The 15,038-nt window shown below is 39.4% G+C and overlaps 1 protein-coding gene across 1 annotated transcript in view; it reads right to left on the reverse strand.

Annotated features, from left to right (window-relative positions):
- Positions 1-271: 271 nt before the first annotated feature.
- DEUP1 (deuterosome assembly protein 1) overlaps positions 272-15,038 on the reverse strand; it is a 57,357-nt gene continuing 42,590 nt past the window's right edge. The window contains exons 14-15 of the mRNA XM_035901194.1: positions 8,638-8,938; positions 272-442 (exon numbers count right to left, since the gene is read on the reverse strand). Coding sequence (XP_035757087.1) covers positions 272-442; positions 8,638-8,938 — 472 coding nt within the window. The remainder of the gene's footprint in view (positions 443-8,637; positions 8,939-15,038) is intronic.

Here is a 15,038-nt window from a genome sequence, read left to right on the forward strand (position 1 = left end):
TTCACAGTGCCACAACAGGGTCTCTGCTGCACACAATTTAACTATGCAAAACCAACCCGTGTGTTTTAGAATACGTTTAGAGTACAGTATTTTGTAATATAGTCAAGTTAACAATATACCTAAATCCATAGGATAATGATTATCTTACTGAAACCTTGGTGTTAAAAAAACATGCTATTGGCAATGTGCCTAAATGCATTAAAGAGCGAGTTGCAGATTTTAGTTCCCATGGGTGATTACTTGGTTTTATTTTCTTAATTCTGTGACTGGCTTAAGTATGCCGGCTTTGCTGTATCCTGGCATATTTTTTTAGAGTATTTTCAGAATGTCTTTGCAGTTCTTCGAGGTGCGAATTTAAACGTTCTTCAAACTCTCTTGTATGTTTCTCTTCCTCTTGAAGGAACTTTTCTGTCGTTGCAAGGAAGGACATCTCAGGGGGAGACTGAGCAATGGGTACAAAATCATGGTTAGAAAAAACCAGCAAGCACTACAACATGTTTGCATTAACAAATCTTAGCTTTGAAAAACATCTTGACCTATAGCAGCTAATAACGCTATAATGCTTTATATCTCTCCAAGAAAACACAAATGTGGGCATACATTTTTAAAGGCATTCAGGTGCCTAAATGGCATAATGTGAACATGATGTTTGAATACCTGTGATATTCACAGCGTTACAATGTAGATTTGCCATTAAAAATGTAAATATCCCATTAGGCAGAATCAAGCTGCTTCAGAACCTCCAAAATCTTTGGATCAGCTAAAGGTTATGTTCGTCACTTGTATAATTTAGACCAGGACAGAAGACGATAATTTGATTTCTGGAATTACAGAATATAACTAGTGTTGGGTACTGCTGATTGCCTCCTGTAATTTTTGCTCTCTGCTCCTATGATGTGATGCTTTCTGAGGAAAGGAAGAAAACTTATGCTCATTTCAGGACTATCAACTTCAAGCCCTGATAGTCTGGGGAATGTACTAAATTTTATTCGCTGCAAGTAGTTCACTGAAAAATCTTCTTTCCATTTAATGAGCATTTAGTAAACTGAGTAATGAACCACACCAAAATCAGTATTAAAATGGTTGTCATGGGATTCAGAGTTGTGTAAAGCAAAGGACATGAGTGAGTCTTCACTGGAACAACTTTGAAATTTTTAAGCAGCAATTTTTGTTAAATCTTTTTGCTAACACTTAAGATGCGTTCATTGGAATGTCTTCATCAAAGGAAATATGAAATAGTTTTTCTTTGCCTAAAGATATTATGCTTGTTTAAATAAATTCAGTGTTTATTTGTTGTCCTGGTTTCAGCTGGGATAAAGTTAGTTTTCTCCCTAGTAGCTGGCATAGCGCTGTGTTTTGGATTCAGTACTAGAAGAATGTTGATAACTCACTGATGGTTCAGTTGTTGCTGAGCAGGGCTTACACCAGTCAAGGGCTTCTCAGCTTCCCCTGCTCTGCCAGGGGCACAAGAAGCTGGGAGGGGGCACAGCCAGGACAGCTGACCCCAGCTGGCCAAAGGGCTGTTCCAGACCATATGGCGTCATTCTGGGCTGGGCATCGGCCAGTGGGCGGTGAGCAAATGCATTGTGCATCACTTGTTTTGTATATTCTTCTATCATTATTATTATTAGTAGTAGTATTTTCTCTTCCTCTGCTGTCCTTTTTTTCCAATTCTCTCCCCCATCCATTGCTTTCTGGTAGGCCCTCCTCAGGTATTGGAAGGCTGCTGTAAGGTCTCCCCAGAGCCTTTTCTTCTCCAGGCTGGACAAGCCCAAGTCTCTCAGCTTGTCTTCATAGGAGAGGTGCTCCAGCCCTCAGATCATCTTCTTGGCCCTCCTCTGGACTTCTTCCAACAGGTCCATGTCCTTCTTACGTTGGGGACCCCAAAGCTGAATTCAGAGAAGAGTAGAGGGGGAGAATCGCCTCCCTTGACCTGCTGGCCACCCTTCTTTTGATGCAGCCCAGGATACAGTTGGCTTTCCGGGCTGTGAGCACGCACTGCTGGGTCATGTTGAGCTTCTCATCAACCAACGCCACCAAGTCCTTCTCTTCAGGGATGCTCTCAATCCACTCTCCGCCCAGCCTGTATCAATACCAGGGGTTGCCCCAACCCACAGGACCTTGCACTTGGCCTTGTTGAACTTCATGAGGTTCACACGGGCCCATCTCTCAAGCCTGTCAAGGTCCCTCTGGATGGCATCCCTTCCCTCCAGCATGTCAACTGCACAACACAGCTTGGTGTTGTTGGTGAACTTGCTGAGGGTGCACTTGATCCTACTATCCATGTCGCTGACAAAGATGTTAAACAGTGCTGGTCCCAATTCCGACTCCTGAGGAATGCCATTTGTCATTGGTCTCCGCTTGGACATCAAGCTGTTGACCACAACTCTTTGCATGTGACCATCCAGCCGATTCCTTATTCATCACATGGTCCATCTGACAAATCCATGTCTCTCCAATTTAGAGACAAGGACGTCATGCACCAACACTGTAACTCTGTCATAGAAGGCCACCAAATTTGGCAAGCACAGTTTGCCTTTGGTGAAGCCATGTTGGCTGTCACCAACCATCTCCTTATTTTCCATCTGCCTTAGCATAGTTTCCAGGAGGATCTGCTCCATGATCTTGCTGGGCACAGAGGTGAGACGGACTGGCCTGTAGTTCCCTAGGTCTTCCTTTTTCCCCTTTTTAAAAATGGGGGTTATATTTTGCCTTTTCCAGTCAATGGGAACTTCACTGGACTGCCACAGCTTCTCAAATATGATTGATAGTGGCTTAGCAACATCATCTGCCTGTTTCCTCAGGACTCACAGATGCACCTCATTAGGTCCCATGGACTTGTGCACCTTCAGGTTCCTTAGATGGTCTCCTACAGTGGGTGGTTCTTCATTCTCCCATTCTCCCCTGCCTTTGCCTTCTGTGACTTGGGCGATGTGGCTTGAGCACTTGTTGATGAAGACTGAGGCAAAAAAGTCATTGAACAACCTTCTCCATATCCCGGGTAACCAGGTCTCCCATTTCCTTCTGGAGAGAGCCCACATTTTCCCTAGTCTTCCTTTTATCACCAACATACCTATAGAAGCTTTTCTTGTTGCCGTTGATGTCCCTGGCCAGATTTAATTCTGTCAGGGCTTTAGCTTTCCTAACCTGATCCCTGGCTGCTCAGACAATTTCTCTGTATTCCTTCCAGGCTACCTGTCCTTGCTTCCACCCTCTGTAGGCTTCCTTTTTGTGTCTGAGTTGTCCAGGAGCTCCTTGTTCATCCATGCAGGCCTCCTGGTGTTTTTGTCTGACTTCCTCTTTGTTGGGACGCATCGCTCCTGAGCTTGGAGGAGGTGATCCTTGAATATTAACCAGCTTCCGTGGGCTCCTCTTCCCTCCAGGGCTTTATCCCACAGGTACTCTACCAAGCTGACCCCTGAAGAAGCCAAAATCTGCTCTCCTTAAGTCCAGGGTAGTGAGCTTGGCTTTAAATAATTTAAATATCCAAATGTTTTGTGACAAGGCCAATTCTATTACTCCTGTAAATTTTTATTCTAGGCTCCATTGTATCAGAATGGGGTATTCCCCATTTCCACAGCAACTAGAGGCAAATTTGGTCTTTGCTTTCAGACTGGTTTATAACTGTCCTTTAGCAGCTTTTCAGGCCTAAAGATACTAACTAGAGAAATGCTTTAAAGCACTGTTCTATTCAAACTCTTTGCAGCAGACCTTGAGATGAAATTTAGAGATTTCCTGTAGGAAACCCCTTTTCTTTTCAAAGTCCAGCAAGTAAGCAATAGCTGGAAATAAATTCTGAATGTAATACCATCCTTTTTGTGTGAGACAGGCTTTCTGATGCTCCTAAAATGAAACTCACAGATAAAGCAGAATCTTTACTGGACCACTTTGTGCCACAAAGCTCTTCTATTAATTCCTGCAGTAGCGGGGATAAGAAAGAATGTTAATTTTCCAATGTTTGAGAAACACTGGAGGGAGATCACCTACCTTCTGGTTTTCCCCATAAACACATGCATGAATTCCCATCCATAAATCATCATTGTTTTCATATGAAGAGTTGTTCCTGAGATTTTGAATGCCGTGGCTATATGCACATTTATTTCTCCATGGGCTAGGTCACAAATGTATATCCTTGTGACGTTTGGATTCAATGACAGAGTTGGTAGTATTATTTTGAAGTATTTGAAGAAGGCTTTTGTATTATGAAGAAGACATTGGATTTGGAGGCTTTACTTAAAGAATCACTGTGTGTTTTGCTTACTGAATACCAGCTCTGAAATCACTGATTCAGTATTGAGCAAATAAAATACTTCCAGTGAGAAGTATAAGAAACTGGAAAAATGTGAATCTGAAATACAAATGTAATGTGTCATCACCTAGAGGAAAACAGTCACGTCGGGCTTTTCCATATGGACAGATTTACACAAGTGCTAGTCTTCAGAAACAGTATATGAAGTTATGAGAGATTCTCAGAGATTCATTGTAACAATGTTTACAATTGCTGACTGGATCATTAGAAACATATTGGCCTCATGATTAAGCTATCTTCCTAAAATGCTAGTGTCCTTTGCTTCAACTGGTACTTACTTTGATGTGTTTTTTTTCTTGAAATACACTGTAAACTCCAAATGCGACATTTCTGAATTTCCTCAGAGTTGAGAGAAGAATGCTTATCACTTAGAATAAGCAGATCAGGGTTGCCTACAGCTCCTTACCTGAGGGTTAGACATCATTGACTATTGTTTTAGATAGGTCCCTAATGCACAGGGTTTTATGCACTTTGAGAGAAGGTTGTATCTAAACTGGTCTAAAAGGCAACTTTTCTTATTAGCAACTAAGCTTTGCTTTCCAAGCCTCTAGCCTGTTCTTTCACTATGTTCTTTATTGTCTTTACTTTCAGTGCCTGAGGAAGAAAAAACATAAAGAAACTGCTTAAATCCATGTCTCAGATGAGATTCGTGGTCCCTAGTTTTGAATTTCTTTTCTTCAGATAACATTTCTTTTATGTCTTTTAGTTTTCTAACTGGAGCTGGATAGAAATGGGTTCATTGGTAAGCGTTCAGCCTAACTTGTTTGGTTAGTTAGGCAACAAGGACTCTACTTTTTCATTTCTACAGTGTCAGCTGATCCCATATTTCTTTGGGGTAGACCAGTAATGAGAATCACCTTTTTGCCTCACCTTTTGTCCCAACATTCTTGGATGCACCTTCAGCGGGGCAGAGATAAAGCTTTAACACTTGGGATATTATAACATTTCATCTGCTGGAAATGAAGGAGTGCACCTGATAGAAATGCATATTTTCACATATGAAATATGTGCTAAATATGTCTTTTGCTTAAGCAAGAACTACCCAAAGTGCTTATGAATTAACTCTGGATTGCTTGGGAGAAGCACTTCAGGAAGCTAGGTATCACAGACTGCCTGATTAATTTGCCTAGAGTTAATCCCTTTCTTGCCCCACAAGTTGTCCCAACATTTTTGGATGCACCTTCAGCGGGGCAGCGATAAAGCTTTAACACTTGGGATATTATAACATTCAGTGGTCAAATCATGAGTGGTCAAATCACAGAGTGTTAAAGTCTTCCCTTGTTTAGTCCCTTCTACTTTCCAGGAAAGTTCTTGGAACACTAAGACTAGAAATTGGTCTGGCTAATTTTAGTCTCTCTGTGACTAAATATGGAGGCTTTCGGGGGTAGTTCCTCCAACCCTACACTGCAATACATCTTAGGCAGCAGGTACAGATGCCCGTCTTCAACATGCTTCTGCTCATATATGAAAATAAAAACTGAGATGCATAGGAAATTGCCAAGCCATATTGGAAGGTTTTTATAGGGTTTTAAATACCTACCCAGCTAGGTAATAGTAATACATAGGAGTGAGATGCATGGACCACCGCATGCCTCAGGGTAGGCTCAAGACTGTCAAAATCATTCCTAATAATGTCTAGGGGTAGCAAGTTTCCTGATGCTTAACTTAAATTTTCCTTGCTACAGCTTAAGTCTTGTCTTTCCAAGTCTTGAAAGCAAGAACAGACAATGTCTGTCCATCATCTGAAGGGAAACATGAGAAGGTATTTGTGCCTACAAGTTAAAAATCCAGATTGGGAAGCACAATGTACGTAACTGCTTGCTCCAGCTGAAATGGAGAAATTGTGTAGAATCGGACTATTCTGAAGTGGCAAATAATCTTATTGCCTATTTTATCTATTTATTTATTTATTTTCTGTGGGAAAGATTAAACTTGAAGCTGGACATTGGACTGTTCTATGGAATAGGTTTCCCAGAGACTGGGAATGGATCAGGCAACTATTTTCTGAAGTTGTTCATTTCAGAAAGAGAGCACACCCCAGAGTATTGTTCAGAGAAAGAGTATTTCCCTAGATTTGAAAAGCCTTGAAACAAGAATTTTGGGGGTTTGGGGAATTTCTAGTGAATCCCAGATGAGCCTTCTAGTTTAGGCAGGAGTGACCTTCTCTACACATGTAACCTCTAAGTAGGAATGTGAAAGGTCAGAGGTTCCAGTGAAATATTTACTAAGGTTGTCTGAAGACTGTCTACTGGGAGGAGAGATACAAGTCTTTGTCTAAAGCCCTAGAAACTATTTGCTCTCTTCCCCATTACCAATGGAGTAATTTTGGTAGGTATCAGGACATCACCTGCAATTCTGATGTTTTCAATTGGTGCTATAAATATTCTTCAGAAAAATGGTCTGTTATAACATCTTCAAAAGTTTTGAACATACTGGAGATTTCACTTAGGTGAAATATCAGTCCATGAAAACTCTCTCAAAAACTCTGGTTTAAAACATGCGGTATGTTTTTTTCCTTTTTCTCCGTGATGCAATGGCTTTCCATTTGAACACAGAGCTCTAGAGTAACAGACTGTTGAATCATCTCTGCACTAAAGTGGTGGTGTCCAATGTCAGTCTGAGTGATGATTTAATTTTGGCTATCTTCTGAACTTGTACGTGCTTCAGTGCCACTGATTTGGACTTAGACACTGTATGAGAATTATCCCTTGCTTAATAGTTTCATTATGTACTTTTTCCCACACACCAGCTGGAAAGTGTTTTCCTTATAATCTAGTCAACTGTCTTGGCATTGACCCTGTCCTGAGTGCCAGCTGGAAAATAGTTTCCCTGCAGCTTGCAAAAGTGTCTCAGAATGGACATTTTCCCTGGGCTGGCTGGAAACAGAAGCTTTGTGGTCTGGTACCTCTGTCTGACTCTTCTGACAGAAGAGAGGAGGAGAACTGTTGTTTATCAGACTCAACTGAAAAAGTCCAAACAATTATTTTCCTGATTAGCAGTTTAAAGAGGAAGACTCCTAAGCCAGGAGAAACCAATAGCCATTTACTTAAAATTTCTGTGAAGCATAAGAATAGAAAAATGGAAGTGAGGTCAAACACCCAGGACTATGTGGTTCTCTCCCTGTTTCCTCCGCTGTTCGGATCGTGGTCAGTGAAGGGCTGCACTGCAATCCCTGCTTCCCAGGCAAGCCATCACTACACCTATCTACAGTGAGATTCTGGACTATGAAGACTGTCTTCCAGCAGCCATGTCTCCATTTCTGAAGTGGACAGCAGAACTGGTGTACAACAACCACAAACTGCTTGAAGATGATTGTTGGTGTCATGATCCTTCTCTCCTACTTCAGGTGACAAGTGGCAAGAAAATTGCCTGTTGGTTCCCCCCAGTAAATGCTGAAGTCTTCCCTCTTTGCTCTCTGCAGGCTCAGCCACACACCTACAGTTCAGGATCTCCTGGTTGCAAAGATGCACATATCACAGATGGACAGAGAGATGGCTACACTCCATCCCTTACTAACCTGTTAATTCCATTATTTAATGATGTTGTGGTTGCATGGTTTGAGGTCTGGAAAATAGCATGAAGTTTTCAAGTGGAAAAAAATAGTGGCCTGTAGTGGAGGCCTAAGAAAGGCCACTAAGCAGATACTAAAGAAGAGGATAAAGTTCAAATTTAAAGAGAGATCTAAAGTCAAAGAATTATGTAAAGTTCTTCATAATGAGTTGCCCTAGGCAAAGTGGGATTATTCCCACTTGCCATGGAGGTTGGTAATCTCCAGCCAATGAAGACTGAAAGAAAGAATGTTGCACTATTACTCTTTCATTTAAAGAAAAATAAGGATTACAGCAGTTACCATTTCTGTTCCTTTTCAAATACAATAGCTAATACATAGAAAACAGTTGCTGCAATTCCTCTAATTTCATCCATCAATTGAATGCTGTAGAAAGTTGATTTGTCTAACAGCACTTAAGGCAGTAAGTTTGCAGGCATTATGGAAATATACTTAAAGCAGAGTGCCCTTACAGAAGGCAGTATGAAGCAGAGTGCGCCAATATAGAAGGCAATGAGCTAAAATGTAGAAATCTCTCTCACATAATGGCAGGTAATTATCACCATTGCTATTAGTATGGGGGTATGGCCCAGCAGGGGATGTATAATCTCCAGAAAAACTGCATTTATGTTAGGACAAGGTATTTCCATTATTGCTGGGCTGGCATTGTATAAATAATAATGACAACAGGGGTGATCTAATTTTTGACTCCTCCGAGGCTGCATTTGGTCCACAGATGGATCTTTGAGAATATATGTGTTATAGGTAAATAGTTACTTACCGATAATTTGATTTCTTCGGCATTGTAAGCAGGGCTCAGCAAGCTGTCTGTTCTGCCTTTTTCAGGAAATTGCCCACCAAAGTGCAAAGGATACCCCATTGGTGGTGATGGAGATTTATAATCTATTTTCTTTTCATGACCTCTGTGAAGTGTAGGAGAAGATAAACTGCTATCACTTTTTGAACCAGTGATACTGCCTTGGCTGTATAAAGCCAGACTGCAGTTTCTGTGGTATCCACTGGCTGTGAACATAGCAGTCTGTTGATGTTCCATTTCCCATGCATCTTCCTTTCGGAAAGTTCTAAAAGAGAAAAAAAAAAAATCAAAGTATGAAAACCAGTTAAAACTCTTAAGCTGTCACAGCAAAGCCAAGGCTTTTTTATTTTACTCGTTTGTGTAATTTTGATTACTTAGCTGTTCAAACTGCTTCATGCATCAAGTTATGGGCATAAGATTAAGAAATACCAAGTTGCAGTAATTTGGCGCCTTTCCTCCTAAGTTACTGTAAATGTCTGAGTGTGCATTCTCTGTCTGCTTCAGCTGTGACTTAAATCACACTAATTTAAACCCTTTCATTGGAGCTAAAGTTGAGTAACCTTGCCATATAATTGTGGCAGGACAAGAGCTAGAACACAAACTTCCTTCAGGTATTGAAAATCCCAATACTGCTTAAGCGTTTGTTACCCATCCTTTGCCGAAGGTTATCATACCTTCAGCTTGTCAGTGGAAGAAGCTATGTAGGCCCTCGTCAGCCATGTCTCGATAACTGAGCTTACAGTATGACAGGAACTAGAGTGAATTTAGTCACACAAATAGAGGAAATGAGAGATGAGAGTGTGAGATGGGAAACACAAACTGTTATTAGTGGTTGGATAATTAGTCAATTTTAATCTAATATCACCTTAAACAACTATGCTCAAATAGCTAGAATTTAAAACAGATATTTAAATAAGTTAAAAAAATAGTACAGGAATCTTTAATCCTGCATTTTTACTGCAATACTAATTTTGCCACTGATTTAATGATAACACATTAGAGATTAATATGGGAAATAAAGATATTTTTAAAATACACTTTTTAAAAATTGTACAAGAACATGCTTTTGTAACAATAAGTGAAATCTTCAATCTTACAAAAGAATTTTAAAGTATTCTATTATGATGTTCCATAACTCTTGTGTCCCACTTACAGTGATCAGAATGGATGTGAAAGCATATATTTGTATTCATTTGTAGTTCTGTAAAGCAAAAACTATTATGGTGAATATCAACTTAAAAAAAAAGCAAGCATTCAAAAGATCTTCTTTTCCTGACAGTTAACTGAACAATTCTGAAACCATAATGATAACAGCAGAGAATTTTGAGACTAGCTTGCCCAGATGTCTGCTGAATTAGACTAATTTTCAATTGCATCTTTGTGTTATATTCCAAAACATGCAAAAAATTTAAATTATTTCTGATTTTATTACATTTCTGCTACAATATTTCTGACTGAGGTAAAAATTTCCATTGTACTGAGGTCTGTGCTTATGATAAAATTGAAATTTTAGTCTTGGGAAGTGACTACTACAACATGATAGCTGTTTGAAAAGATCCTATCATTGCAAATATCCTAAACCACTTTACTAATTTGAAATGCAGCTATAAAAGCTTTTAAAGATCAAGTTCTCTGCCACTAAAATGTAATTATTATAAATATTCAAGAGTATGCAGTGCTGCTCAGATCCAAGGAAAACAGCTTTTTTTTTTTTTTTTTAATAAAAAAGAATTTGCCAAGCACAGGGGAAGGACAGTGTTTTCTACAGAAAGATCACACTATCATTTTCTAATCTTAATTTAAATATTTGGTGTTGGGAGAGGGTGGCTGTGCAGTGTTAATGGACCCTGCTTGTACATAAGCCCTGAAACATGAAACTGAGTATGCCATAAAAGGGCTGTGCAAAACAACTCAGAAAACTAATGAAGAACATATTTTTCTCTGATTATAAAAGAAGTAGTGATTAAGATACTCTGAATGCTACAGGAAGGCAAATTATAAGCATGATGCTATAATATTATTATTACTATCATATTATGATTACACATTCTAACTTAGACCTCTCTGAGAATATTCACCAAACCTTCCAGTTTTCTAAGTCACCTAAAATGTTTACCTTTATGGGGCAGAGTTTTCTCCTTTCTTTCATGCTTTTCTTTAAATAAATACACTCTGCTCTTTGGGCACAGGAGAATACCTTTTTTCTCCCCCTCCCCATTTTAAAGTCCATTCCCTCTATTGTTTGGATGAAGGGCACAGTGAAAAAACCTGCCACAACTGAAGATAGATGGCATGAATAATAAAATCACAGATTTTTTTTTCATCTTGTGTTCTGACCTTTTTGGAAGTAATTTCCTCTGTAAACCCCCAGTAAAGTCTATGTGATCTGTGTTCCCTTTTTTTCCCTCAGAACTGCTTCTCTATGTATTTAATCACAGTTATTGCTGTTATGTTATAGCTTACTTCGCTAAGACCAGAATTTTCAGACTTGGGTGCCTACAGTTATGGTTGCTTTTAGATAGTAAAAACAGATACCCCCCGCCAAGAGGACTGATTTTTTAAAGGAACTCCACTTCCTACTGTAATCCATAGGATTGCTGGGACTGTTTGCTATCTTGGAAAAATATGACACCTGCATTTAGGTGCTTTGATATGGATACTATGCCTTCATTTCAGACAGATTTCACAGTTGGGGTTTAAATTTCTGTCAGTTCAGTGCAAAATAATTTCTAAGGAAAGAGTTCTACTCTGAATACAAATGTAAGGGTAAGCAAATATCTGCAAATTTGTAATAAACTGTCCATTTGTTAACAGTGGCAATGCAAGCACACTATAACTGCAGTTGATTAACTTATGCTTTCAGTGGGTTTACTGTCATAGAGTATTTTAACATATACACATACTTCACAAAAATAATACCACTGTTGACATGGTGACATGTGGGACAAGAACAATGTCCCTGCAAAGGGAATTTATATAGAGAGGATAGATTTTTCCAGACTCATGTATAAAATCAGCCTGATCCTATGCGATCAGTGACTTCAGTGGTGCAAAACAAATTCCTTACACAGCTTGTGCTGGTTGATATACCTAGTGTTGAGAAAGAAAACAATAGATACTTAATGACCAGAATCATAGAATCATAGAATCATTTAGGTTGGAAAAGACCTTTAAGATCATCAAGTCCAACTGTTAACCCAACACTGTGCTAAGCCCACCACTAAACCATGTCCCTGAGCACCTCGTCTACCCGTCTTTTAAATACCTCCAGGGATGGGGACTCAACCAGTACCCTGGGCAGCCCCTTCCAGTGCCTGACAACCCTTTCTGTGAAGAAATTTTTCCGAATGTCCAAACTAAACCTGTCCTGGTGCAACTTGAGGCCATTTCCTCTTGTCCTATTGCCCGTTACCAGGGAGAAGAGGCCGACCCCCACCTCACTACCCCCTCCTGTCAGGCAGCTGTAGAGGGCCATCAGGTCTCCCCTCAGCCTCCTCTTCTCCAGGCTGAACAACCCCAGTTCCCTCAGCCACTGCCCATCAGCCTTGTGCTCCAGACCCCTCACCAGCTTTGTTGCTCTCCTCTGGACATGTTCCAGCAACGCAACGTCTTTCCTGTAGTGAGGGGCCCAAAACTGAACACAGTATTCAAGGTGGGGCCTCACCAGCACCGAGTACAGGGGCACAATCACCGCCCTGCTCCTGCTGGCCACACTATTCCTGATAGAAGCCAGGATGCCATTGGCCTTCTTGGCCACCTGGGCACACTGCTGGCTCACATTCAGCCGGCTGTCAACCAGTACCCCCAGGTCCTTTTCTGCCGGGCAGCTTTCCAGCCACTCTTCCCCAAGCCTGTAGCGCTGCATGGGGTACATGTCTTCAGCATTCATGTTACTGCTTTTACCTTGCAAGTATAACTGCTAGCTTGATTTTAAACATGCTTTAAAAGTATTTTCCTGAGGAGATTGTTTTCACTGCTTCCAGTTTATTTATTGCAATAACTGATACAGTGGTGAGTATGACTAAGAGTGTGTGACCTCCAAAAGGCAGTGAAAACCGCCTAAAGACAGATACTTCACTGTCAACACAGATCTTTTAAGTGACCCCCAGCTACCTCAGTAGGCATTCGGTTGTAGCCTTTACCCCCTCACTTTTGCCACATGATGAAGGTGCACTTTGGCTTGACCAATTACCTGTTGTGTATGTATTTTTATGGTAAATTAGTAGCCTTTCATTTGGGAACTCACATGCATGTTTTAATTTTGGAAGAAACAGGCTAAACACATCAGCTTCATCAGAGAAAGCCCTCTTCAACCATGCCAAAATTTAAATCAACTGTATGTAGCCAAGGTCTAAATAAAGGATTGAAAACTTGAGGCTAGGGAAAGCTTATGTAAATGGCAATTAGAAGTAAGTCAATGATCATATATGGGAACACGTATAACGTGGTTATAGGTAGGATATGGCCGCAGTCATTTTTAGCAAAAAGATGCCACTCCTGTATATCTTTCTTTGTAATGTTTAGAAATTCACTGTATATGAAAGAAAGAAGAAATCATGCCTCTTTCTAGACCGCCAGTATAACTTCTTGCAATTTCCTGTATCTTCTCTAGAGGTCTCCTATCTAATTTACTCCTGTGCCCATGCCTGGGATTCTAGGACTGATTGTGAGATGTGACTGAAAAATATTATAGAGTATACTTGATTGAAGGCTTTTTTTCATTGTGCAAACCTCTCTACGTTTCTGAATGCAAATAGGACAACCAAAAGTACAGCTTTTGAAATTACTATTTAAAACACAGAACCCCCCCGCACAAACACCATGTTTTCTATTTTTTTACTATGTAAAAAAAGTCTTTGTGCCCTTTCTCCAGTGCCATAATTACCATGGAAACAGAACTGCAAATTAAAACAGAAATAACATGGTTTATAATCACAATAAAATAAAACATACCCCAGAGTTTAACTCAACCAACATCAATTGCCTGGTTTATCTGCATATTCTGATGGTCGAATATTTAATTTTAGTTTTCTTAGAAAATCTTGAGGTAGTTCCCTGTTTGGGAACAGAGAACTGACAATATAGAAAAGGCCCAATCTTAAAAAGACTGGCTGGCTGGTGTGTATATACAGTACACGTGGAATTTGCACATTTTTTGAAATCTATGTATGTATTTATTTAGCTACATAGCTTTTCATTTAGGAAAGCAAATACATGTTTCAGATCCTGAAAACCAGGCTCAATAGATCTGTTTCATCATATCAATTAGAATCATAATTTAATTTATGTTCAGCAGTGTGGTTGAGATTCGTGTTGTGAGGAAGGTTAGCTCTCCCAGGTTTCTCCCAGTTTTGGTTTAACATTGGTCTTCATTGACTGTGAAATCAAAATCCTGCAAATTACCTGCATAGTTCTCTTGTCTCTTACACTTAAATTCTCATGAATGAAATTTCACAGTTCCTCATGTACAGCAAGTGTAATTCCTGGGAAAATGGGAAAAAATCTTACTTTTTTCTCACTTGAGAAGAGTGGAAGATTGTGCTGGCCAATTTTTGGTGAAATTATGAGACCTACAGGTGCAAAATAATCTGTATCATGGTTTGTAAATATTTGTTTCAGCAAAACTTTCAACATAATTTGAAATGTAGTAGGAAAACAGCCATACCTGCCACTTCCATGTATATATATGTGTGTATATTATGTATATGCATATATATACATACATGTACATACATACATATAATATACACATATTTACATACACATGAATACTACTTCCAACACTAAACATCATATTTAAAAGGAACTTTTAGGCAAGAATGTAGCTACATATAATAGTGCCTTTTTATTTTGCAGAAAGAAAATCACTTTACATTTTGCCAAAGACAAATGTGTGAGTTTGAAATCTTAACCTGTAAGATTTTGGCTCCAATTATTTAAACTTTGCTTCATGGAACTGTTTTACATTAGCACTATTGTATAAGTTCTTTATTACAAATGATCAAAAAATTTAGCTTCCTATTATATTTTACTCTCCTGTACTGTGAAACATTGTTTAGCAGGGAGTTTAATATTCTTTTTATTACTGTAACGCCATGCTTATAACATGTTTGAAGGTAATCCAGTGCTTCACTGAATACAGGGAATTAGGAAGGAAGTCATCACTACAATATGTTTCTATGAGTCCGAGTATTCTTAAGTCTATTTTTCCCTAACAAGAAGTTTATTGTAGTAATGATTTATTCAGGGCATCTGAAATTATGTTTCTTTTAGAAATCAGGTCACCCAAGAAAACCAAAACTAGACAAGGCATTAAAATACATTTAATGAAACTTCCAACAAATGAAAGTGGCAGGACACAAAGC

The sequence above is a fragment of the Egretta garzetta genome, unplaced genomic scaffold (assembly GCF_000687185.1).
Source record: "Egretta garzetta isolate BGI_Z169 unplaced genomic scaffold, ASM68718v1 scaffold449, whole genome shotgun sequence".
Taxonomy (NCBI): Eukaryota; Metazoa; Chordata; class Aves; order Pelecaniformes; family Ardeidae; genus Egretta; species Egretta garzetta.